The sequence below is a fragment of the Lissotriton vulgaris genome, chromosome 2_1, assembly GCF_964263255.1.
Source record: "Lissotriton vulgaris chromosome 2_1, aLisVul1.2, whole genome shotgun sequence".
Classification (NCBI taxonomy): Eukaryota; Metazoa; Chordata; class Amphibia; order Caudata; family Salamandridae; genus Lissotriton; species Lissotriton vulgaris.
Window position 1 is genome coordinate 2026972929 of NC_141687.1, and position 27518 is coordinate 2027000446.

The 27518-nt window shown below is 46.4% G+C and overlaps 1 protein-coding gene across 1 annotated transcript in view; it reads right to left on the reverse strand.

Moving 5' to 3' along the window:
• Nucleotides 1-27518, reverse strand: part of LOC147733678 (transient receptor potential cation channel subfamily M member 7-like) — a 1990815-nt gene that overhangs the window by 1355393 nt on the left and 607904 nt on the right. Inside the window, exon 11 of the mRNA XM_086958252.1 lies at nt 16411-16511. Coding sequence (XP_086814378.1) covers nt 16411-16511 — 101 coding nt within the window. The remainder of the gene's footprint in view (nt 1-16410; nt 16512-27518) is intronic.

Below are 27518 nucleotides of genomic sequence, written 5' to 3' on the forward strand. Positions count from 1 at the left end.
AACCCAATTTCATTGCTAAGAAAACAGACAGCAAATGGATTAAGGTATCGACCATCTCACATTCAGACTGAACACTTCAAAGCATCTATAAAGCCTCTCTTTACAATAACAGCCTGTATGTCCCACATGACCTAGGAAGGGGTTTATCGAATGATAATTTTATAAAGAAATAAGACTGGGTGCCTGTAATGTCAAGGTTTTTGGTTCCTTCTCCTGTCTCTACAGTTATTTTTCACATCCAGTCTGATCACTTCAATTCACAAACATGATTACACTGATATGCGATATCTGCAGAAGCTACCCCTCTATGTCTTCTATTTTTACAAACCTATTGATTGCTTTTATTGAAAGGCATTCGAATCATCCATGCCGTTCATCACAAAGATTCTAAACATCTCTCTGCCCTTTTTAACTGGTATATTCTAGCCAGGTCATTCAGATCTTCTTTAGTTAAGAAAGTCATCATTTGCAGGTTTAAACATGTCAGATGGGGTAGCTGGTCCATTTCCCGAGTGGCTGCCAGGTTATGGAACACCCTGCCTGGCCACATCACTAGACTTGACGCTTGCCCCACTCAAAAGGTCTCTGAAAACCTGGCTTTTTCATCCTAAACTATTTGGCAGTATTGTGGTTATTGAGCTGATTTTCAGCTTAGTGCTTAGATATCCTCGGGTTTAATGTGCTCTATAAATTTACTTTAATTCATTCATCAGAATCCATATAAATCATGCAAACAGTTTTATTGGGGCATATGTAGGTAATTTACAATTTGCGATTCTCAAATAGGATTTTTAAGGAATCGCTATTTGAGAATTGCAAAATAGAATGCATGTAATAATTCGCAATTTTTTGCGAATCCTTAAAATTCCTTAATCGCAATTAGCAAATTGCGAATCGCAATTAAGGAATGAGTGTCCCATTCATTCCTATGGGCCAAGAGGATACATTCTCAAATTGCAATTTTCTTTGAGAAATTCGCAATTTGAGAATCGCAATTCCAAGGGTGTCAGGGTGTCCAAAGGACACCTGTTGCACCCCTGGAATGTGCCTGTAAGTACATGTGGCGCACAAACATGGCCTAAGGGCATGTCTGTGCGCCACATGGCACATTGAATAGAAAAAAATGCATTTTGACAGGAAATTGCAAAATACCATCTACTTGGAGTAGGTGGTATTTTGTGATTCCTTAAGCCAAAATCTTAATTTAAAAGGCACCCCTACATAGCATTTAAGGAATCGCAAAATTGCGATTCCTTATTTTGCTATGTGGCACCTACATACCAAATCGCCGTTTGCGATTCGTAAACACCGGAATTCAGCGAATTCCGGCGTTTGCGAATCGCAAACGCCTTCCTACATATGCCCCATTATCTTTTATGTTTTAAACTACCCACATGCTCGTGCGTGTGGGTTTGCTTTCCCCGTCTGTAATTGGCTTTCGCGTTTAAAAAACAAAAATGGCACGCGATTGGGCAAAGGCTGGCGAATGTCCTGGCTTTGCTCCGCCCATTCCCACCGGTAGCCAGCACGCGCAGCAGCGCACGTGCTGGCCACCGGTGGGAATGGGCGTGCCTTTGCCCCCGCTCCTCTGTGGTACGCGCGCACCACTGGTTTAATTTATTTTGTCTCACAGAAGACTGCATCCTTACTCGAGGTATGAAGGTGGCTCTTGTTTGATTTGGTTTGGTTTCAGGTGGGAGAAACAGTACTACGCAACATGTGTGTTTTAAGCCAACAAACAGTATTTCATTTTATGGTTTATTTGTGGTCAGTAGATGGCCACTCCTTGTTTTGAATCCAGTGGGGCGATTACTTGGCAGCAGACCAAACGAACAGGACGATCCAGTTTGGGTTGTCACCTCAAACAGCCAGTTCTGACAATTGCGACGTGGTAGCCTCCAATTCGACAGTCTGGCTTAAGAGCACAACCTGAATTGTGTAGTTTTGTGCTTGCACCGTATAGTTCCTCGTGCACCTTACAGGGAGCTAAAACATGCTTGCTTGTGAGTATTTGTGCTTGCGAGTGGTCAGAGCTGTGTTTTCGTTGTGTCTTGGGACTCTACGCTTAGCAGGGTCATGGATGAAGGGTAAGTGGGAGATGGGGTGTGCTCGGCTTACATTTGCTGGTTACCATAGGTTGCTCTGCTGTTCCCGTGTTAGGTTCATTGTGATAACTGAACACTTTCAAACCAACTCCTCTGCTGGACTCAGCAATTAGGATATCAAGTGTGTAATGTCCTTAAGTGTGAGTTTGCAGCACTTAGTAACTTTTGAGTTCCACATTGTCCTTCTGTTAAGTGCCCCTTTGTCCGTCTGTTGAGTGCCCTTTGTCATTCTGGGGCTTTCTTTGTTTAAGGCTGAGTGCGCTTGCGTCAGGGGGGTGTATTATGCCGCGGCCATGCAGTACTGCACACCTGGGGAAGGAAGACTAGTGCGAGTACTTATAAAAGAGTGGTGCAGAATCAGTGGGCTGCCTTTTTACACTTGGATGGATCACATACCATGGTGATGGGAGAAGTGCTTTCAAAAAGTCCAACCTACCAGTCGATCGAGTAAAATTCAACTTTAGACACACAGAGTCCACACTGCACCCCTAGCCGTCCAGTGCCCAGCTCTTCCCACCTACTGCCCTGCCACACTAAATCATCTGCTCATGCGGTCTGGTTGCCCATTGCTCTCCATGCTGGCCACAGTGCCCATCTATCTTCGGTCCACCTAGTGCTGCTTTCTCTACACTTGCCTCACTGGCCACCCCTCACATGCTCTGCCTGCTGCCCAGCTCTGCCCTCGCTGGGTCACCTGACCGCACCTACCCCAACGACTCAAACTGCCTGCACTTCTCTTCCCCACACTGCCTGCTTGATGCAGAGTTTACCATGCAGTGTTTTTCAATGCAGTTTAAAGAGCGCGGGTGGCCCTTGTGGAGGAGGGGCCTTCTTAGCATGGGTTTAAGTGCAGGGGATGTGTAATGGTGGTTTCAGACCAGGGTCTGAGGCGGAAAACTTACAAAGAAACCTAAAGAAAAGTTGCGTGCAATGCTGTTTTTTTGGTCAAACAGATTTCATTGATGATTTTGTCAAGTGCTCAGCGCAATTACATACCATTGGTAAGGTTTTGTGCGCACTGCTCTTTGGAGCATAAAAGTTATTATAGTGCCTTGTGGCGGAATTTCACCATGACGACCGGGTTTTAAATAAAGGCCATGTCCCTGTACGTATATTTCTTATACTGCACAGAAACCTGCACAGTCAGCTGAGTTACCCCGGTTTTGTGTGCTTCTACGCAAATTGAAGAGCGAACTGGGATATTTAGACGCATGTTTACCCAAGAGCTGATGTTTCAGGTTAGTTTGGAAAGTCATGTTTGTTGCTGGGGTTTAGAAAGAGTTACCGGCTCCTGGGTAGAAGTGGGCACAGTTCTGTGTTCACTCATATACACGGGTGCATGGTGTGTACTCGGGGTCTCTCGAGAGGGTATATGCTTTGTGTGCACTCATGGGGCGGCATGCTACTAGACTGGGTCTCTGGGGAGGGTGTATGCTTTTATGCATGGTGTGCACTCATGCGGAGCATGGATTGTATACAGTGCGTCCCCGGAGGTGGATGCTGTGCACATGGGATGTCTCAAGAGGCTGTTGCAGTGCATGCTGTGTACACATGGAGTTATGCAGGGTCTCTTGGGAGGGTACATGCTTTGTATCCATGATATGCACTCATGTGACACACGGATTATATACAGTGCCTCCTAGGAGGTACATGCTGTGCACCTGGTTGCTTTGAGTGATTAACTTGTTGTTGTTGCTTTTGCGATGGCTTGTCTTGACGCCACACCTTTCTGAAAGTGAGTCTCCATTTTCTTTAAACAAGTATTTTTTACTGCTTTCTTCCCAGCACTGGCAAAGTCAGTAGCGTAGGCTTTAATGTGATAAACAGCATTTGTGCATGCAGTGCACGTAAGCGTCACACTCTATTATGGTGTATTTATTTGTATGTGTTCTCTATGGCCTACTTCGTTATCACATATCTTTGTTTTTGTGTGCATTTTGTGACATAGTGGCATATTTAGATCTCGCATTACTGAAAATTAGAGCTATTGGTGTTGCATTATTATTTGCAACCCCAAAACTCAAACTTCAACTAATGCGAGACCTATTGCATTGAAAATGCTTGCATTCTGTTTCTAGGCCAAATGGCAGATTAGAGGCAAAGTTAAACTCCCAAAGAAAGGTATTCCTGAAATATGCCTACAATTGACGCAATCATTAACCATTTCAAGGTCTATTTTTGTTGGTTTCCTTACTACCAATGCATTTGTTCTATCGGTTTAATACAGAGTCCATGTTCCTTTCAAAACCTCCCCAAGAAAGAACTTCTTCTCTATTGCAGGCAGAATAATGTTTTCGTTTTGTAGAACAATCTGACCTTCCTATATCATTATATTTAAGATTTAAGTATCCAATATAAAAGGTACTCTATCCTTTTGCAATGTATAAGGGAAGTTCAGCTGTCAACAGAGAAAGTAATACAAAGCATAAAAAATAATCTAGTCTCAAATTATGTATTTCAGTCATTTTAGTCATTCATTATCCCCCAATATAGTTTGACTCCTTTGTTTTCTTACTGTGGACATGCTTTTCAAATAATCTATCAAATTCTGCAACAATGTCGATTAAAATGTAAAGGCTTTCATTTATTCACATGTAACTGACATAGTGGATTTGAATTAGACCAGAAAAAGAGCAAATAGTGCAGTATTAGAGGGACCTCGGTTTTGTTTAGTTTAAATAAGTCGTTATTTTTCAGTTCTTCCTTATGTTTTTTTAAATGAATACATATCCTTTTAAAGCCAGAAACTCAGGTACCTGATGTGTTTTAATAGACAACTTCTTTAGTTGGCAAGTTAGTTTTTCACTGATTTATTTTGCCTCTAGTAAATACAAAGAAACATGCGCAATTGCATAGGTTGACCAGACAGCTTTACGCTTGAGGTGCTAGCAGTTTTCTTTATCAAATCCACCAGGCTCAAATATCAGGGGGTTAACAGATAATACATTTGAATACAAGTATAACAAACACAATTATGTAGTAACGATTTCACACCAAGGCTGTCCATTCCAGGCAGTGTACCGCTTTTGGCCGCCATAAGTGTGGCAGGGTATGCTCAGACGTGAGTCCCTTGCTCACTTTGCCACTGGATTCAAGCAAGCCGGGCTGAAGACGGCTGGAATGCCAGAAACCGGTCCTCGGAAGCTTGTTTCCGGTCCAGGGAAGGCATGGCTTGGCAGTTCGGGCTGGACTGTTCCCATGAGGCACACAGTCAGACTGATTTGCATATAGCCATGTCTTGACTGGGGGGGCAGAGTGGGCTAAAGAACGGGGATGGATTAAACCCAGATCTTTTGACTGGGTGTGAGTGTTTGATTGGTTCAGATGCTCCGTCCATTACCACCCCCTTTTGTACCGCTAGTTTTGCTGCATGCATTTGAAAATTCATCGTCAGAGTTGCGCTTGCTCCTTTCTTTCAGCTTATTAGAATTAACATGATCATATTGTTCATAACTCCCTAAAATGTAAACAACGGCCAAATACTGATCCCTCAAAGCCAATTATATTGCCCTGAATTATCTACCTCAGTTCTGCCATCATTTCTCACTTTAGTTGAGCCAGGCTATGGAACCATATTATCATCAAGGATCTTTGGTTAGTTGTAAACATTTCTCAATTCCGGCTAAATCAGCACAAAGATCCTCTGATTTGGTTATATCTTTTGTATGGTATTCTGTTGTGGGAATACCAGCATTATTTCAACCACGTTCTTGGTAATAACAATATGATTGTTTTGTTATGTCCTGGAGGCACATAGATTTAGAAATATATATTTCTTTACGGTAACTCATTTAATGTCATGAATCATCTCAAGTGAAGTGTCCTAAATTCCCTTTTTGTAAAAAAAAACCCACAGATAAATGGTAAAATATATAAAGAAGCATGTGTAATATTTACACCAATCATATTTGATGAACACATGTAACAAATACACAAGATCGCATATAGGACGGGGTTAGCCCAAGATTAACCCAACAGAGGTTGGTTTGCAGTAGGAATTGAATATATGTTGATAAACTATGCAATCCACTAGATTAGATGGAGGCAGTACTTTTTAATTTCATCTTTGCAGTATGATGGTACTAAACTTTGGTGATCACAGACCTAAGGTTTTCAATGGAGATGAAAAGGCTTGTTTGTGTGTTTTTTATGTGCGAAGATTTCGCAGTAGACTAGGTATGCTGCTCTGACTGGTACTTGATGTACAGTACTTGGTAAATCGGATAGAGAAGGTTTTAAACAGCCACACCAAATGCATGGAAATTAAATGGAGATCCTGCTTTGTTGGACTTAAAAACTGTTCTTAACCTTGTATTTTAGTGGTTTTCTACTAAGTGATGTCAGAAGATGTAATGCGCGCCCTTGGGAAGCAACCACCATTTGTGATCCGTCACACGTCTCCGACTGAGCTTGTCCATCGTGGCATTTAACCCCTTCCATGCTCATGACGGAACGGTTCCGTCATGAGCGTCGGTTGCCCTGTGCTCATGACGGAACCATTCCCTTATGGTTCCTTAAGCCCAATGGAACGTTCAGCACAGCACAGGAATTTGAGCCGCGCTGAAGCGGTTAAAGATCTTGCTAGATGGTTCACAATCAGGAAGCTACAATGATGCTCCAGTCAACTTCAAAAGCACAGCTCTTCTTGGCACAGGACATCTCCCCGCCCTGCTTATTTCAACACCACATGTAGTGATGTTGTTCGTGTGAACCTGCAACAGCCTCCCCTTGATTGACGGCAAGAACATCTTCAATACCAGGTGGATCACCCACAGCTTCGACAGATATAAGTGGAGCAGGGCTTCATCTGGAGACCAGAATCCCATGTTTTCCATCGCCCCCATATGAAAGACGCCAGCCCAAAAGAGACCAATCCATCACCAATGTTATATTTGGGTGGGAAGGGAGAAACGGTTGCCGTTGGTCAGGTTGCTGCGCAGCAGCCACCACTGCAGATCTTGTGCAATTTCTTCTCAAACTTGGATGATCTCTGATGGTAAACCACGCTTATAATGAATCCTTTTCTCTGCATGTAATTACAACACGGTCATTACAACAACCGCGTTGTAACGACGCATACCATTACCCCTAACAGCAACTTGCAGAGGGAGCAGAAGGTGTTGCATTTAAAATCCAACACCTTCCCTACTATTGCACAGACTGGAGTTGGATTAGTAAATACTACTTTTCCAACGTCCAGCCCACCCCAGAGCGTTGTTACAAAACAATTGCGTTGTAGTTGCATGCGGAGAAAAGGCATCCGTTCTAAGCATGTATAGTAAGGACAGGTTTCCTTGGTGCTGGCTCAAATTCCTGACCGGAGTCCGCATATGCCGCCTAGCGCAGTGGACAAGCAGGATGCATGAGGCCAGCAGGCCAAGAAGCCTCAGAACTCCTCTCACCAAGAGCTCCAGGAACATATGGATCACAGCTGGATTGCCCTGCAGTAGTTGTGAGGGTGGAAAAGCAGGCGGCATGGCGGCGAGGTGACCAGTGCTGGCTGGTTGTAAGGTTGTCGTGGGACATGACACACGAGTCCCTGCGGCGCAACTGACTCCGCAAGCTTGTGAGTCTGGCCCGATAGCACCGCTGCCACCGAATGCGGATTTGAAGACCCACTGAGGCCCTGGATGCTGAATGCTCACCTCCCAGATCCTGCAAGCTCCAAGGCTGGAGGGCCTCCCGCCCCCGATCTGACAGACTGTGGGATTGATCTGACCCCCCAGGTAGTCGTGGCACCACTAGGCTCTTCTGGGCAGTGGAAGTGGCCGGGGTGGTCGGCATGCGATCAACAGGACGCCTCCGGTGGGATTGTGGTGGGCCATTGGCTCGAGGGCTTTGCCTCCTTGAGTCACTGAAGCAGGGAGTTGGTGCAGACCGGCCCGCGATCGGTTGGAGGCCCCGTTCACCCCGCCGCGCGGGCCTTGCGGGTGGAGGTGGGCCTGCCACGTGGGAGCGGTGGGGCTCCTCTGCGTTCCGGTGGTGGTGGTGAATGCCTTGCAGCTTCTCGTACGGTGTGATGGGTGCTTCAGCACGAGACGGGGACTGCACAGGTCAGCGGTCTGCAGGACCTCTCCTTCCCCCCCCAGGCAGCCGTGGACTCTGAGACCTGGGGGTAACCGTCGGGGTGTGGACAGGGGGGCCGAGGCCTATTGTGAAGGGAGACACCACTGAGCGACCCCAGACCGACAGTTGACAGATGACAGCAGGGCATATTTGAGGGCCTGAATGGACCCAAGGGGCCCTCTACATTTCTAATCTATGCCCTTTGGGCACTGGGGCCCACACACTTCTCTCACCACTAGGGGTGGGCTCCTGCTCAACCCCCTCGGACCGCCACTCACCTCTATTGGGATCTCCTGCTCCCTGCACACAAGATCACCTCCGAGCAGAACAGGCAGTCTGTGCTGGAGACCACAATGGCCTAAGCCTTACAGCCTACACCTGGCCGTAGACCTTTCCCCGCAGCTGCCAGCCAACGTCCCAGGAACTTGAACTGAGATGCCACTGTGGGTCCAGTCCACCCCCTTTGGGAGACCGGATAGCCACGGGGAATAACAGAGGGTTAAAACTCCAATCGACCTAGACCCATATGGAGCAATACGCGGTCAGTGACCCGGTCATGGGGACGCTGCGACCCCCCCAGCCGGCCCAACCCCTAAGGGTGACCTGGCTACCAACCTGCAGGCCATCAAGGCTCGTCAAGACTCTGTGGAGACCAAGATCGGGGAGGTGCGGGTCAACATGACCCTCATCCGTCAGATTCTCCGCAACGCAACTGCTTGCATCACAGAGCCTGAATCCCGCCTTTCAGAAGTCAAGGATGATGTTTCAACTCTCAAGATGCAGGTCAAACAGCTGCTATCCCATACGGCTGATCTCCATACACAGGCTGAAGATGCAAAAAAATGCCTTGTGGGCTTTCCTCAGGAGACAGAACCCTCGCAAATGAACACCTTCATCGAAAACTGGATCAAGTAATGGATCCCCCCCAAATGCCCTGTCCTTATGGCATCCTGGCCCTCTCACTAGTTGACTTCACAAAGTCATTCGACACAGTGTCATGGGCCTTTCTCGATTGAGCTCTTCGCTGGACCGGGGCGAGGAAGGGGTTCCGCCGGATGGTTCAGCTCCTCTACGACTCCCCGACCGTCCAGGTTCAGGTGAATGGAGCCCCAACATTCCAGTCTGACAATTCTTTTAAGTACTTAGGAGTAGCATGTTTTTCTGATGACTGACCTGGCTTGGGCCCTTAACTTTCGGGGGATTGGATCATCGGCTAGAACGGGATCTTGACCAATGGGCTAAGCTGCAACTTAATCCTATGGGGCGTACAGCCCTGTTCAAAATGGTATGCCTTCCGCAATGTTCATACATACTGTGCAATTACCCCTTTCTCATTCCCCACAAGTGGTTTCACTAAGTGACCGCTAAAATCACAAACTTTGTACGGGCGGGGGTCGGCACCAGTGGCATTCCATTTGCTACATAAGTCTCCCTTTGATGGAGGCCTGGGCTTATAGGACCTGTACCTGTACTAACTTGAATCGGACAGGGTACCGATCAATAATGGGTTCACTGGGGGGTGGGGGTGTGGGGACGAATCAGCATCTCGGCTGGAAATCTACTCATTGGGCTATGATGGGGCGCTTGAACTTCTCTATGGGGCGTGACTTGCAACAGCGCTACGTGTACATTGGTTTCCCTTGACTGATGGAGTGCAGTTCTTTGTCTCACAGGTTGGGACCACAGTCTGACTAGGATGAACCCCTGTGGCATGGGACATGACTTGATAGGCTGTCAAGACTAGAAGGTTTCCTGCCTTGGGATCGCATCGGGATTACCTACTTCAAAGATATTTTTCAGGGAGGAGCTATTGTGACATTCCAAGACCTAAAAGCCAACTACTCACTATCTAACTCGCAGTTCTTTCGGTATCTTTAGTTGAGTCACACCCTGTTGACTAAAGAGTTCGTGGGCAAAGCTCTTCCGGAACATAGCCCATTAAAGGCGAAGATCTTTATGGGGAGTGTTAGACCTGGCACCATTGGCGTGGGTCTCCTGTCCATTTTTGCTGTTGCCTCATTTATTTTTGCTGGTGTTAGATGCTTTGGGCACTGTGCCACTGCTGTCCAGTGCCACAATGCAAGTGCTCCCTGTTGTAAATTGATGTATTAATCAGTGGTTCCATGTTTGGCTATACTAGTCAGCCCCTAGTCTAGTGCACCGAGTGTGCCCAAGGCGTGTAAATCCAAATGCTGCTGGTGGGCCTGCAGCACTGGTTGTGCCACCCACAGGAGCGGCCTTGTAAAATGTGTCCAAGGTCTGCCATTGCAGAGCCTGTGTGCAGTCTGGTACTGCCACACTAACTGGGCAAGTGCACCCACTTGCCAGTCACTAAACCTTCCCTTTTCCTCATATCAGTCACCCCTATAGTAGGCCCAAGGGGAGGGTGCATTGTAAGTATAAGGTAGGACATGCCCTGGTGTGTGTGGCATGTCCTGGTAGTGAATTACAGCCATTTTCGTTTTTCACTATTGCAAGGCTACCTGTCCTCCATAGCCCAAATAGGGCTGTTAGAATTAATACATTTTATAATCCTAATTGACTCAGAGAACATGATAGAAATTCGAGTTTAGTATGCCTGGACTCAGAATGATAAAATACATCTTTTAGTGAAGTTTATTTTAACATACTGTGTTTGAAAATACCACTTTTAGAAAGTAGGTATTTTCTTGTCCAACCTTTCAAGCCTGCCTCTGCTAGGTTGTGTATTCCTTGTCTGGAGTTTATGAGTGACAGGGCAGGGGGATTCCAAGAGACAGGATGAGTCAGCCGAGTGGTAAATAGAGAGATCTGCATCTAGATGGGAGGGAGGAGTTGCCCCTGAATCTTGAATAGGGCTGTGCCTGCCTTCCACAATGCTAGCTCCACCTCCTGGGGTGAGAAGGAGTCCTGCCAACAAAGTGCTCCAGGGCTGTACTTTCCTTCCACAGTGCTGGCTCCACCTCCTGTGGGGCGTCTGATGTTTCTGCCCCGCACTGTGAAAGGAAAGGAGAAGTCTGGTAAACAGAGTTCTTCAGAACTGGCTTGGACTGGGCAAAGGCCCCTCTCCCCTCAAAGAACAAATGATTTTGGTGTATAAGTATTGGGACCCTGATCCCACGAACTTAGATCACTTTTGGACTACAAGAAGAAACCTTTACTGAGGAGAGGAACCTGAAGAAACTGAGGAGAGACTGCTCCTAAGCTGAAGAGCAGCTTGGGGGATTGGCCTGCAGTGGTTGCCTTACTGCCAAAGGAAGGAGAAAGGAACTTTGTTTTCAACTTGTAAAGGATCTCCAAAAGCTTGGAAAAGAGCTTGCCTCCTGCTGAAGTCAACAGGGACAACAGACTTCAACCCCCAGCTCCCCAGAGTTCTATGGAAGTGCCTGCTGCTGTTTTGGGCCTTCTGAGGGACTGCGTGTCGCAAGGAGCTGGAAGCACGACGCAACGAAAAGGAAGCGTGCCATCGCACTTCTGAACAAGGGTTTCGCCGCTGGAGTTGTCGTATTGCACCGCATCGTGAGAAGAGTCTTACAACGAGGAAGAAGCGCGTCGCCGTCACTGTTTCTGGTGTCCCACTTCTGAACAAGGGTGTCGCCGCTGGGACTGTCGCATTGCACTGCATCGAGGAAAGCACCTGGCATCCCAGAGAAGCGCGCCGCAGTCGGAGCTGCTGCCGTCGCATTTCTGAACAAGGATGTCGCCGCTGTAGCGGTCGCATTGTGCGGAAGCTTCACGTAAACGTGGGAGAAGAGTGTCACAGCTGAAGCTGTTGCCGTCGCACTTCTGAACAAGGGTGTCGCGCTTCAGTCCACGCATCGAACCGAGAACTTCTCGCATCCCCGGAGAAGCGTGTCACATCTGGAAGATCTTCACGTCTTTATTTCTTTGCACTGGAACTTTGCCTCATGGCCATCGCTGCAACATTGCTTGTCGTGGTAGCGCAACACATCGAAAGGTACATTGACGCAAAGTGTTGCATCTTAAGAACTGCATTGAACTAAGCGAAGCTAAAACTACCATCTTAAAGTAACAGTATTGTGTATTTTTTTGTTTATGGTCTTGTGGTAAATCTATATAAAGTATACTTATTTTTTATATAAAAACCTTGTATGGTGTCCATCTGTAGTGTTGTCACTGGGTTACTGTATGTGGTCACAAATTCTTTACACACTGCCTCTGAGATAAGCCTGTCTGCTCGCGACAAGCTACCAAGGGGGTGAGCAGGGGTTATTTAGGAGTGTAATCCCCTTATCATGACTAGAGGCAAAGGTCCCCATTTGTCACAAGTACCTACCTGTGCCAACTAGAGACCCTCAAATCTACCAGGAAGGCTAGGCAAAGGGGCCACATCAGCAATTTATCGATCCCTAGTCATTCACGTTCTAGATGGTCAGACAGAGGTGGGAGTCCTGGGTGGGGGACCTGGACAAGGATGACTGGAGGGAGACCTGCATGGCACCCAGGGAACTGGATGTCTATGCACGGCTGCCAAAGATGCAGTTCAACTACTCACATGCCACATATCTCACTACGTGATGTGATGTAAATTTAATTTATGTTGCGCACAGATACTCGAAAGTGTCCCGGCACTACGAGACACCTACAGCATGTATGCGATGATGCGCAGGCTATGTGCGCAAGCTGGGTACTCCCTGTGGCTGATTTCTCCCATGTTGCCTGGTAATACCCGTTCTTGAAGCCTTTTTGGTGTGAGGTGAGTCATAAGTTGTCTGCAGTCTTAACTCCCCCCCTGCATTGAATGGCCCGTTTTGCACTATTAGGGCTGATGGATGAGGTGGGGGGCCCCAAGGGCAGAGCGTGCCCTCCTAGGGACGGCATGTTTGTTGCCAAACGAGATCTGGCCCATGTCTGGAAGAAAAAACAACCGCCGATTGTTAGAGGTTGGCATGCAGGAGTGGACTGGTGTGCGCACCAGGAGACGCCAATTATTAGGCCTGTGATTGCCCAGAGAAGCATACTTTGAAACGTGGAAAATGGAGGGACTACAACAGCATATACATCCGATTTAGTGCTGTCACCTCAGTTTGGGTTTGAAGCGTGTTACTGTGGCGTACTTGAATGTGAATTGAATGCTGTACTATGCTATGCAATGTTTTACCGCAGAACTCTTAAAGACGGTTATACATTTTTTTTTTTAAAGGATAGGTGCCCATCTAGAAGACACTATGATGTGGGAGGAAGTTAAGGTGGGTTGGAAAGGAATTCAAGGGCGAATGTAGTGGGTTGCCACTTTAGAAAAAAAAATGTTGATCCTCTCTTCCGCTCGTAGGCTGTGTGCTGCTACGGGCAAACTAAAGCACCTTGGAAGCTCGTGCCGCTGAGGCAGAGGACTGAGTGGAATGCTGCCCCTGGTGACCTGCTCAGAGTTTGCTTGATCCCCATCATCTGCTACAAATAGAATGGGGTGGCTGTTGTATGGTGGCTGGGCCTGGCAGTGCCTATATACCAGCCCTCTAGAGTAGTCTTGAAAGGGTCGAACACACTAAGGAAACTATCAAAGAGAGGTTAGGAGGCCCAAGAAACTAGCGTGGCTCAGATTTATTTGAAGTGTTTGAAGGATGAATCAGCCTTTCAGACAAACAGTCGAGGTCCATCAAAAGGCATACATATTAGAGATGCTTGCATGTCCCCAAAAAAGCAAGTGGATAGAATCCATGTGTGGTGTCAGAGCACCACACTAGGGCCCACTGCACTAAGGCAATCACTCCTATCTAGGCCAGACCTAATGACAGATTTTGCTGCATACTGGCCAAGATGGGTGGAGTTGAAGGGGCCCAAAATTCCTCTAAGACTATCTGCAAGATCTTGCTGGCCATGTCCGAGAGGGCATGCATATAACGCGTAGTAAGCAGACTACACTAACGGACTTCAACGCCAAACTGGTTAGGAGAACATCAACTTTCTAATGCCCCCATCCTTCTTGACTCACTGTCAGGAGGAGTTGTGGGGAACACATAATGATGGACTCTGCTGTTAAAGCTTGACCGCCAAACTCTCATGAGTCAGGTGCTGCGTAATAAAGTCCAGGTCGTCTGGAGCTGGTCTGTGGCTATCAGCTGTTCGCCCAAGTGCTCAAAACGGTGTCAGTCAGTCCTTCAATAAATGAGAGTTAGGGCTCAGATGAGGTTGGCCAATGGTGCAAAATATCAGTAAAGACATTTGACTTGACTTCAACTAATGGAGGGTTCAGGTCAAAGACATCAGCTGCACATTTAATCACCACAGCAAATGATGCACTCTCCTCTACTGAGGGGCTCATGGGATAAAACAAACCCTAAGTTAGGGAAAGTATCCACCCCAATGGCCTCCAGCAAGTCCACATAGATACGGTCATCATCAGATTGTGGGGGTAAATCATCCCCATCATCAGTAACAGGTTGATCAAAATCTGTGCCAAAAGGGGATGAAGCCACAACCTTGGTCGGGGTCGTAGCAGATTTAGCTCAAGGGGTGACACCAGAGTGGGCAGAGGCTTGACCTTTGGCACCTGCAACATCAGGACTGCTGTCTGTGGAATAGGAACCAGAGTAGATCTTGGCACCACAAGGCGCGCCAGAGGGAAGAAGAAGAATTCCAAAAATACTCAGTTTGGTCTCTCTAAAGGCCTTGACCTGCTGTAGCATTGCGGCCTGGGAAATTTGGGACACAAGGACATGCTGTGAAACCGGCTCCGTAATTGAGCGTGAAATTGATTGGCACGTTGATGCCCTCCTGACTTTTCTTTGCATAGAGAGTGCCAGGATTAGGTGGAGTCCTGCTTCGAATTCTTATGCATCTTCTTTAATTTGGAACTGGACTTACTGAATGTCCTCAACCACAACAAAAATGGAGTGGCGCTCTGGATCCTTGTATGAAGTGATGAAACAAAGGAAACAGACAACAGCACATAGGGGTGACGCTCCATCACTTTAGGGATGGAACGCTTTACTGCAGAGTCATTTCATGCAACCTAGTGATGCATGTGAGCACTGCTATGAAAAACATCTGGACCTACTCTGGCACATGGGGAATATTCTAAAGCCGAGAAATCTGCAGTTAGAAGTATACATCAGAGAAGCATTTATCCACCAATCAGTGAGATAGAAAAACAGAAACGAATATGACAGTTGGAAAAGCATAATTTAGACCAGTTTTCAAGAATGGCCTGCTAGCCATATGATCTTCAATCAAATTGGAATAAAGGTGAGAAGGACAATAGACAAATGAAAAGGAAGAAAGAATTTATAGTTTGTCTTGTTTCTTGTACTCCTTAAGAACGAAATCATCATTATAAAGGAATTAAGCCAATAGATTTTACAACACAAACATTATTTAGTAGCCACACAAGATTCTTATTAACAGGAATCAGCAGAAGATGGTTTGGGCGTTGGAATCTCAGGGTCTTCACCGTGTCAATTCTGATACTCAAAGTCACGCACAGGACACAGAAAAAAAGTTAATAAAGAGCAGGTATTCTTAATATACAATTGTCTGGTAACTATAGAATAATCTTGCATTTCATAGTTCACAAATAAATTATCTAGCACGGTCACAGAAATAGAAGTTAAAAATAGGACTTCCAACTCTTTGCTAATGCACAACCAAACTAAACTGACTGATAATTTAATATAATGATGTATTGGAAACGAATAGTAAACCAAAAAGAGTTTGCTACTACAGCAATTTAACAACAACATATGCAAAATTGGGCAATTGTGATATTCTAGTATTTAAAGTTATTGGGAGGGGGGGGGTAAAAGTGTTGCATGAATGACTCATGGTAAGGGACAAAAGTGTGATAAATCAAACAACCTCAACTCCAGTCTTAAATTAGTTCAGATGAAACTTCTGTAGGTATCCTTATTTTAAAAATCATCCGGTGTCCCAGGGATCTAGATTACACCTTCCAGGCTATGTGACCTTTTAAATAAAGTGTATTAATTATTCAGAATCCTGTCAATAATGGCAATTTTAAATATACTGCTTTTAACTATTTAATCAGTAACTAGCTTTTTTTGACGGTTGGCTATCAATATCCCCTCGTGTTATCCCCTCCACCTCCCCGAACTTTTAGCCCACATAAACCCATTTATTAAGAGAGAAGCATAGTAAGAAAAAAAGTTTAAAATAACTAGCATTAGTGTGCAATGTGAACAAGTGACATGGATAATCAACACACACATAAATGAAAACATGTGTCACATTAAAATATATAATGAACTATTAAAAAAAAGCTGCTTTCATTATTTATACGTACCAGCCACTGTTGGCCATACACAAAAACATGATTTTTGGCAATATCCACTCTATCCCATGCTAGGGTCAGTACAAGCTGGTCAAATGCAGATGCATTTGTGCCTAAGAAAAAAAAGGTTTAAGAATTTTATCAGCAAGCTTAAAATGAAATCTGATTCCACTTACGATAAACTGCAGAATTATACATAAGATTAAAAGGCCAATGTAAGCTTATCAGTCACAGCACTTTGCATCCTGGACAATTTTTAAAAGGCCAATGTAAGCTTATCAGTCACAGCACTTTGCATCCTGGACAATTTAAAAATTCCTTCACCAGATACTGAAAATGTGAGGAGAAATTTCACTGAAACAGCTGTAAAACAATCAGTTAATCTGGAACTCCAAAGCCACTTTTCATTACTAAGAATTAAAATTAGTAAAGTTAAAATTATTGAATGTCTCTGATAGACCATCCTGCCACTGAATGCTTAGTAGAAAAACAACCATCAATTCTTTTAATTTCAAACTTTATCAAGGTTAGCTTTCATAATCATTCACATAAAGAGTTGCAGAAGAGAAACAGACAAAATGTTTGATGTTTTAAGGGTTGACTAGATGAACAGGTTACTTACATTAGGTAAGTTCTCTCTGGTGGATAATCTACCCAACCACACATTCCCCCATGTTGGAAGGCGGTGACCCCAGGGGTCAAGATGACTCTCCTAACCACCCAAGACCTCCTCTCCCACAATTACTGCCGAGTCTTATCGAGGGGGAGTCCCCGCCGGGGAGGACTGATCGTACACACTGTCGACACACCACACTTACGAACAGACACCACACCGTGAATCTTTATCGAGTATGAACTTTATCAGCATAAAAATAAGGAGCCATACACAGCGATCGAGGGATCGCGAAAGTTTCGGCACAAGGGAAGGGGGAAGCGGGACAGTCTTAGAGGGCCAGTTGGCACGCCACGCACCCTGCGCACAGTTCTCAATCCTCGAACTGGGGGGTACGGGGGTTGGCGATGGGACTTGCTGTCCTACTCACTTCTTGTTCAAGATGGTCGTGAGGGTAGCGTCGATGGTCCAGCCGGCCCAGAGAGTTCTTCAAGCCGCGACGAGGTCAGCAGGGCTTGGTCAGGAGTACTCCGTCGTACTCGTAGGCAGGTAGAGCCGCGACAGCGTCCGCAGGGCTTTGGATGGTAACAAATGTCTCTCGTTCTTAAGAGTGGGCCGCAACTAGGTCAGCAGGGCTCCGATGGTCAGGTCTTACTCATCGAGAGGGAGCCGCGACAGCGTCAGCAGGGCTCCGATGGTTCAGTTCCGTAGATTCGAGGATGAGCCGCGACGGCGTCAGCAGGGCTCGGGGGGTCAGAGTCTGTTCTCCTCAAGGTCAGCCGCGATCAGATCAGCAGGGCTTTCTTGTCCAAGATACAACTGCCGGCTGGATGGAAGGCAGGCTGTCTTATAGTCCAGGAGCTCTTTGATGTCCGGACCCTCAGAGGCAGGAGGCCGGAGGTCCGAGGGCCAGGCGCCTGATTGTCTGGGCGGCTGTGTCTTTGATGCTTTTGGACCATGCGTCCAGGGAATCCCAGACGCTCATCAAGGCCTGGAGCCAGCTCGCAAGGAAGCCAAAAGGTGCGATCGAAACCAGCCCCCAGGGATGGTTCGGAGGTGTGAGGACATCCAGTTCCTCTGGAGGGGGCCGGAGGTGTGAGGGAAACCTTGGTTTTGGGTACTTGGTGAGTCGTTCACCCCCTGGGCGGGTCAGGCGTGCCGGACGCGCACGCCCAGCTGCAGCCGGGAGCGGCCAGAGGCTGCCGTAAGGGAAGAAGGCGGCCGGCTGGCCAAACATGGAGTCTGATGGTCACGTGCATGGGTGCAGGCACGCGGTCTGGAGGTCGTTTCAGTTCCGATATAGAAGTCTCGTGTATCGTCCTGGATGGACGGAAATCAGTTCTGTCCGTCGTTCTGGGTTTGTGGGGGTCAGCGAGGGCCACGCCACGAGGCCGGGTCCAACACCCCATTTTGAACTTTCCTCTCGAGAGCTGCTGAGAATGTGCTGACAGGAAGCATTGTTTAATGAGTTTCTTCAGTAGAGAGGTTTTGGAATAGGAAGTTACATCATTTCTTGATGGCGATTCTGACACTGGAAGTGGATATGGAGCCAAGGACTTTTAAGGTGGTGCTGAAGGTATGACAGTGCTTGACTTTGAAAACTTTTGAGGGCTTTTTTGGGGTATCCTGTGCTAGTGTTCCAGTTGCAGTGTCATGTGCTCGTTATCTGTTGATCCAGGCTGGTTTGCCGTGTTGTTTCTGGATTTTTCCTACATGATGTCAGTGAATCCTTGTGCAGCTTTCTGTTGTGAAAACTTTAACCCCTTCCATGCTCATGACGAACCCCAGCCGTTATGCACTACGGTGCTCGTGTGCTGATGACGGCTGGGGTTCGTCACGGCCCGCCCCTGTTCGTGCTGTTTACAGCACACCAGGGGAATCGCGGCGGCATCGAAGGGGTTAAGGTCTGTAAATAAGCTGAGAGATAGTATTCTTCCTTTTTGGCAAGGCTATTACTGTAGTGTCCATATCATTGTGAGATGAATTACTGTTTGTCTAAGAACCCTTAAAAATAGCCTTTTGACTTTGAAAATACGATTTAAGGACTTTAAAGTTACTCTAGTAATCAGATGAGTACAATGTGATTTGTGTCAACTGACCATGTTCACCCTTCCTCATAAGTAACTCATTACACATCACTTTATTTGCTAAGTGGCAATTGATTTGTCCCTGATGGGACAAACTAGCAGACCGTTTCAAACTCAACGTGCCTATCTCTGGAGCTCACTAAATATGCACCGCCTTTAAACTGAAGATAATTTTGTGAAATTGAGAAGATCTTCACTTGACAACAGGATTATCATTCAACAAAAAGGAAAGGAAGGAAAATGCGGAGTGCATGTGGCTCATCACTGAATAGCCTGCCCTTCTACCCCATGAACTCTGCAGTCCTGCCAAGTATCACGCATCAGGCGTGAGACGAACACATTTCAGTATGGTAATCCGCATTACAGCAGTGAAATGCTTTGTTACGCATATGCAAAGTGTCTCAGCTGAGAGAAGGAGTCAGTTGCCTGCGATGCAGGCCGCCATTAGGAAAAGCGAGTGATAAAAAAAATCTACTTTAGCATTTATTCTTTCATTTGTGATTAGTGCTGCACCACGTGTCGGCCGTTTGTTTTCTAAATGTCAATACCAGCTTCATGTGTCATTATAGATGTACGCTACTTTTAAAGTCGGAGTACACAGTTAAAGCAAGGAAAGAATAATATAATGGACAATCCCCACCCCATTTACCGGATTATGAACTGTTGAAAATCAGATGGCTCCGCATTTTATTGGCTGACAATACGCACAGTGGTCCAGGGCCAGATTTGAATGGGAGTGTATTTTACACATGGAATCAGTGAAGGGGCACAAGGCCGCCATGTTGGTGCTATGCATGTGTCCCACAGAGATACAAATACCTAGAGTTTCCGATTCAAAGTGGTGTGATGTGGTTTCTGCATCATTGACCATGTAAAATACCATTGTTGGTGGTTTGGTTTCTTCATTAGTGATCCGATAAAATAGCGACATGAATGCTGAAGTATGTCTTTAAAACTAAGAAAAGACTGGCTGTGCAATTTGTATTTCTTGCACTACCACTTGTTTAGAGCGAAACACCACCAGGTTTTGCGCTGGTGCTTTCCAACATTCTTTTTCACCTTATTGCATTAGCAATCGATTACGCCCATCACTGAGTGATGAAAACAAGTTACTTACCTGTAACTTTGGTTCCCCAGTATTGCTAACTTTCATAGATTCCCATGCTTTGTATCATTCCCCGTCGTCGGAACGGGAGCCTCGGTAAATAAAAAATACCATAGTAGTAAGCACAAAAGTGAAAAAAGGGCCTAGGCTTCATCTCATTTTGTAGCTTATCCACCTCTTTTTGTAAAAGAGACCAAATTCTTGCAATAACCAATCTGAGCAGCCTCACCACGTAGAACCTTCCTGAGAGAGCCTCAGATTTTCTACCGCACGTTGTGCTAGGGAGTCTCCATTGAGCTCTGCTCAATTTTCTTCACTTTATCTCAACTTTACTTCATTTTTTCACTATGTCTGACAAGGAAAAGAAGGCACGGTTTAGAGCTTGTGCTACCTGTCCGAAGAAGAGGCTGTTTGTGGAGGACAAACATGAAGATTGCATATATTGTTTGTACCCGGCCCACAACGCCACAGAGTGCAAGATTTGCAGGACCTTCTCAACTAAAACCTTGAGGGACAGAGAAGGCCGTCTTCTGACCTGGTTACAAAAAATGAAGACTCGAGAGGGAGTTTTGTCTTCTGACAGTGAGGCTGCTCTGATTGGTTATTGCAAGAATTTGGTCCCTTTTACAAAAAGAGGTGGATAAGCTACAAAATGAGATGAGGCCTAGGCCTTTTTTTCACTTTTGTGCTTACTACTATTGTATTTTTTATTTACCGAGGCTCCCATTCCGACGACAGGGAATGATACAAAGCATGGGAGTCTATGAAAGTTCCAATACTGGGGCAAGGTATAATCTCCTAGTTGCACTTGCTATGCTAAACAATTTGCTTTTAAGGCTAGCGCACAGGTCATGAATGACCTGATCAATGAGATCATCTTCTGACCAGCAGTGCCTGCCCTCCTCTGTTAAGAACTGCAGTCTCACAGTCTGTCTTGGTTAGTGCCCTTCCTTCAGTTTATTGTGCTTTGCAGTACTTTTAAGATCTTCCTAGATTTCCTGTTGCTCAAATGGGTGTCATTATTGATATTTATATGTTTCGCCTCGTCTTCATTGCTTGATTTTGATCCCAAGAAAGTGTCACTCATAGTCGTTGAAATGTCACTCATAATTACTCTGAAATTATGGAAATGTCACACATAGCATTTTGACACCTTGGCAGCTAGGACTCTCGCACCAGCAGGAGCCAGTTCAAATTTAGTAAGAAACTGAAAACCATCCTTTTTCGCCAAGGCTTCCCTGAGAATATGCTTTAAGATGCGAAAAGTCTAGGGTCGCACTCCGACTCCACCCACCAGCGGGTGAACCCCAGGAGCATCACGGTACATGCAGTCTTTGTAGCGTGTGTGCTATTTCGAAGATTTGTGTGTTCTAGCAAGGTTGCAGCACCAACTCTGGACACCGGTGTTTCGGAATTTTTGTTCCTCATCAGCAGAGTGTAGGATTCTTAGGGGTTTGCTCTGCAGGCTGCCAAGTGTTCTCAGGTTGATACCTCTCAAGGCGCGTGGGTGCGTGATCCGAGCTCGTCAGCTCATAGCTCGAGGGAGCCAATTCAACTGAAAAGTCTAGGGTCGCACTCAGACTCCACCCACCAGCGGGTGAACCCCAGGAGCATCACGGTAGATGCAGTCTTTGTAGCGTGTGCGCTATTTCGAAGATTCGTGTGTTTTAGCAAGTTTGCAGCACCAACTCTGGACACCGGTGTTTCGGAATTATTGTTCCTCATCAGCAGAGCGTGTGCGCGGACGACACGCAGCTGGTGGTCTCACTGGCGCAGGAGGCAAACCGACCTGCGCCAGGCGGGCTTAGAGAATGCCTGGAGGAAGTGAAGACCTGGATGTCTTCATCATCCCTTAAGTTGAACGGGGACAAAACCGAGCTGATGCTCCTAGGCCCTTCAGATCGTGGCCTCCCCCCTCTCTGTGGCCCCTCTGTCAAGGTCCCCCCCACCCCCCAAAAATAACATCAAGAGCCTCGGAGTGTGGATGGACAGATCTCTGTCCTTCAATGTTCAAGCCACAAAACTTTCAGCCACCTGCTTTGGCATCATGAGGATGCTAAATAAAATATTCCCCCTCCTTCCCATGTAAGCCAAACAGGTAGCTATACAAGGTCTCATACACTCACGCCTTGATTTCAATAACGTACTCTACCTCGGCGCCCCAGAGTACACCCTATGCAGGCTGCAGATTGTGCAGAACTGCGCAGCGCGCCTACTGCTCAAAATCCCCCGTAGACACTCAGTGAGGGCCGGACTGACTAGCCTTCATTGGCTACCGATTCGGCAGAGAGTTCTGTTTAAAGCATTATGCATAGCCCATCAAGCCTTCTGGGACACAGGCCCCAGCATTACCCGCGATCTGGTCACTCATTACACCCCTAACCGAAGTCTTTGTTCCAGCCAGACCTTCTTGGCAGTGGTACCAAGAATAAAAAGATCTAGATCTGGCGGAAGGACGTTCGCATACAACGCGTCTAAGACCTGGAACACTCTACCACTCCATCTCAGAGCCAACCCTAACCTCACTGTGTTTCGTAAACAATTAAAGACCTTCCTGTTCACATCCCTCACTAACTGCCAGTCTCCCTTCCTCTGCTCAACAGTAGGTTCTGGTTATCCTAGCGCTTGGACGCCTCCGGGCAACAATTCACGCTATATAAATCTGCAAGTTTACAGTTTACAGAGTGTAGGATTCTTAGGGGTTTGCTGTGCAGGCTGCCAAGTGTTCTCAGGTTGATACCTCTCAAGGCACGGTATCACTGGTAGGAATTGTTGTAGTCTTCCCCCAACTGGGGTGGAATGTGTTAGGGAAGAGGAGGGAAGTCATTGGGCAGGGGTGGAGGCAGAGCGGGAGTTGTTGGTTTTGCCTCTGCCCTTATTGTTGTTACCTCTGTAACCACCTCTTTGGTAGCCCCTACTGTAGGTGGATTGTGTAGGGGCTTTGTAAGGAGTAGAGGGACTGTCTGAGGAGTATCCTCTGGTGGTGCCTCTGTAAGATGAGCGACGAAAGGAGCGTCTGGGAGCTTGCGACTGCCCATAGATTTAGCTGTGTCTGTATCTTTTTTTATTTTTTCGAGAGATACGTCCACATTAGGCCCAAATAAGTGTTGCTCAAAGGGTTGGGTGAAGATGGCACTTTGTACTTCAGGTTTAAAACCTGAAATGCGTAGCCAAGCATGTCTACGCAACAGGACACTGGTATTAATTGCCCTTGAAGCAGTATCTGCTGCATCTAGTGCACAACGAATAGAGGTATTGGTGATGTTTTTACCCTCTTGTATAAGTTCATGAGCCCTGTTTTTGTATTTATCTGAAGGTGCTGCATTATTTATTATAATTCATCATAATGTGCTCTGTCGTATCTTGCCAGTAATGCTTGGGTATTGGCAATACGCCAAATGTTTGCTGCCTGTGATGCTGTTCTTTTACCTGATGCATCAAGGAGCTTAGATTCTTTATCTGGTGGGGGAGCCTCGCCTGATGTCTGTGAATTTGCTCTTTTGCGTGCATTAGAGACTACAATTGAGTCTAATGGTGCAGGCCTTTTAATGTAGGCTGGATCTGACGGGGAAGCCTTATATGTTTTCTCAATTCGGAGGTTGATGATTCGAGCCCTAACTGGGTCTTTAAAGACTTCTGGCGCGTGCTTAACACCTTTAAGCATGGGTAAAATCGAAATGGACCTTTGTGCATTGTCAAAGGTATTGAGGAGGAAGTCTTCTTCTACTGGGTCAGTATGTAGGTCAACCCCATGGTATTGGGCAACCATATGCAGTAGTTGGTTAAACCCCATAGTGTCCTCTGGTGGGGACGGCCTGGAGGGATATATGTTGTCTTGTGTCGCTAAAGGAGAGGTTGCAATGTCCTTTTTCTTTGGATGAGGATCCGGTGCAGGCGCGTCTAATGGTCGTTTTTTAGACCTAAGAGTTAGTCGACCAGTTTTTGGATCTTTAACCTGAGTCTTTCGTGTAGTGTCTGGATGGAACAAGTCCTCCGTGGGAGGTAGATCTTTGGTGCCAAGGGCTTTTTCGGCGTCGAGCTGTGAGGATCTTTCGGCTTTGAAACATGTTCTTTGGCAGTGTCTTTAGCCGGTGGAACATTTGTCTTTTTAGGCTCCAGTGGTTTTCTCGGATACAATGGTTTTTTCGGCTCTGATTGTTTTGTCGGCTCCCAGGGTTTTTTTCACCTCCGGAGCTTGGGAGTCGGGTGGCAATTTCTTGCTCAGTTCTGAGTGTGTTTTTGGTGCCGAGGAGCCAGTGCTAGTCTTCGCCGCCAAGTGCTTAGATATGGAAGCAGCTGGCGTGGAGGAAGACGATGCTTTCTTTTTCGGTGGCGGTAGGTGTGCGCCGTCACTAGGGGTAGGCTGACTCGAACCCGAGTCGCCTAAAGGCTTATTAGGCTTCTTTGCGGAGCACGAAGGCGGGGCATGGGAAGCAGTGTCTCGGTGTGCACCAGGGCCCGAGGGCAAGGGTATGACCGTAGCCTTTTTAGAAGGTGTCGAGGAAGGGTTGGGTCGACGTTCTTACTTACGACCCTCTGTGCCGGAGTGATGTCCTTGACATCTGAATCTTCAGCCTCAGAGTTACTGTCGACGCCATGATCCTGCTGTCAGTCAGGATCGTCTTCTTGGAGCGGAAAGAGGTACAAGCGGAACAGTCTCTGGCCCCGTGCTCGGCAAAGGTTACACACCTCATGGAGATCGGTGTGGGGAAACTTCGACCCACATTGAGGACACTTTTTAAATGGCGTCCTTTCCATGAGCTGGAAGATGAGGCCTAGGTAGGCTCGGAGGCCTTCGTCGACAACCGGAATCGAAGAATTAAGATTTAAAGAGTCGATTGGAAACGCGTTCGAAACAATACCGTCAAAGCTGGTGAGGATTGCGCGCCGAAGGAAAATCGGTTCCAACACGGAGAGCAGGAAACACATCCGTGCCTGGTGGCGGAAAAAAATAATCTAAGGATGGAGCCGATGCTCATGCGCACTATTGTCCAAAGGAGGAGTCACCTAATCCTATGACTTCCAAAGGCTTTTCAGGACAAAAACAACTGCAGACATCCGGGCCCAACACTAGGTGGCGATCTATGAACAGTGTGTAATCTGCAGCTTATATGCCTCGAACATATATTTATGAAAATGTTTTTGCATTGATCAGAAAAAGAGGTTTATCTGCTGGCCGTTATTTGAAGTATCATTGATAAATGGGGTAAGATAGATATGTGTTAATAAGCGTTTTTTCACCTTACTAGCACCAACTATTGAAAAGTGTGACCCGCACGCGTTCTGATAACCATCCTGAGGTGTTGATAAAGACCACATCAGCTGTATCTCCGAAGACGCATTTTGTGATGAAGACAACATCTTTTTCTCACAGCAATCGCCTTTGAAAAACAGTTCTTATGGCCTCTCTGGGTGACGTAAATAATTAATTTACTCTCTTAATTTCTATGCAGGTAAGTACTTAATCAATGATAACTCAATCAGAATGAAAGAAAACAGAGTCCGTGGTGCTAGAGTTTCTAAGGGTTTTATTCCTCCTAAAGGAATCAGGATATCATGTTCTGACCACCACAGGGGTGTCAGAAGGGATAGAGCGCTGAGTTTTATTGATAATACATAGCTTATATACTTGATTTACACCATAAGAATCAATGTAAGAGGCGTAACAGCTGAGAGAAGACAAGATAACAGTATACACGTGGTACTAGTACATCATCAAGAGGCGTAAACTAGGCGTGAACTAGAGGCGTGTGCTAGAAACGTCACTGATAGGTGACGCAAGTGGGTGGCACCAAGGGGTGGTGCTAACAGAATGTTGCAATGTCAGCAGAAATCGGAAGCTTGGATGCGCGCGCAGCTGCATGACGTGTGATTGACGGGGTGCGGGGGACTTGACATTTACACTAACGGAAAGAGACAGAAGTCTGGCATGTCAGATCAACTTGTATTTCTATCATATCTGATATCTGGTGTTTAGGAACTATACTATCTGGGCGGAAAGGTCTCTAGGGCAGAAGCTATTCTACGCTAACTGTGGATGCGTGTATAAGCGCCTGAGTGTCTACATGTGAAGCGTGGGGCACGGGGCCTTCCATGGAAGCATGGCAACAGAGGCTATGAATTACTTGCATTAAGACAGATCGGCCCTTTGGCTCTGCAGCTGGAGAGGATGTTTACAGGATCTAGTAGGCAAGAATGTATTCTCGGGGAGCGGAACAGATAACTCGAAGGTTATAGTCAGTCTTGGCAGAAAGCAGGCTTGAGCTGAGCGCGAGGGGCCGCGCTGAAAGTAGGACAGAGTTCACGAGTACAGAGGTAGCCTGGGCAGAGTCAGGAGCCACAAAAGAGGTTCAGATGGCAGGAATTCAGGGCCTACTCTTGCTAGAGCAGGAAAAATATGAAAAGTGTACTACAAAAAGACGGTGGCATAGCATACTTAGGAACGGACTATATAATCCATTCATGGTGGATCTGAAAGAGGACATGTTAACGTTGGACGCAAATGTATTTGCGTCTTCATAGCTGGCACAGGAGGGAAGTTACATGCACTTTAAGCTGGTACATGGAGTCGGTGGGGTACGCGTTAGGGAACACAACATGGCCAAAATTTAATTTTCCTCATTCCCTCCTTGTTCCCTACGGACCCTTCATGAAATATCGATCCTCATGAATCGATCAGTCTGTTCTTGCAACATCATTTGTTCTTCTTTCTTTCGGTTACGTTTTGAGTGAAAACTAGAATGTTCGATGCAAGAGGTGGCACACAGTCCACAAATCGCTGGCCCACACTGCAGGCACAGGCAGCAACTGAATACTAGGACTAGGCCAATGCCTAGGAAGGATAGGATCTTCCATCCCCAAGCTGTTAACGTTGTCCAGAACCAACCGGACCAAGTCCAGGTGCCTGGATTCTGATGTATCTGATTTGCAATTTTATGGAGACGGGTGATAGCTTGATATACAGATGGTGCATTTTGTGGAATGAAAACACAGCAGCTTGACCCGATGACCTTACAGGCTCCACCTCTATCTGCCAAGATGACGTCAATTACAAGACGATTCTGAAGGACAACAACCCGCATAGCGGACTGCTCTTCTGTTAAGTTACCTAAGGCGGAGGTAGTTTCATTTACTACAGCTTCAAGTGTTCTAGTTAATCTGCGTATTAATTTACTATTCTGAACAGGTCCTAAAAAGAAAAAGAATCCTTTATTAAAGTCAGTGTACTGTTCCCATGCCGTTTCTGTGTAGTCGACAAGTGGGACATCTCTTCTGGGTCTATTCTTTACTAGATTGCTATTTCTATGGTAATCAG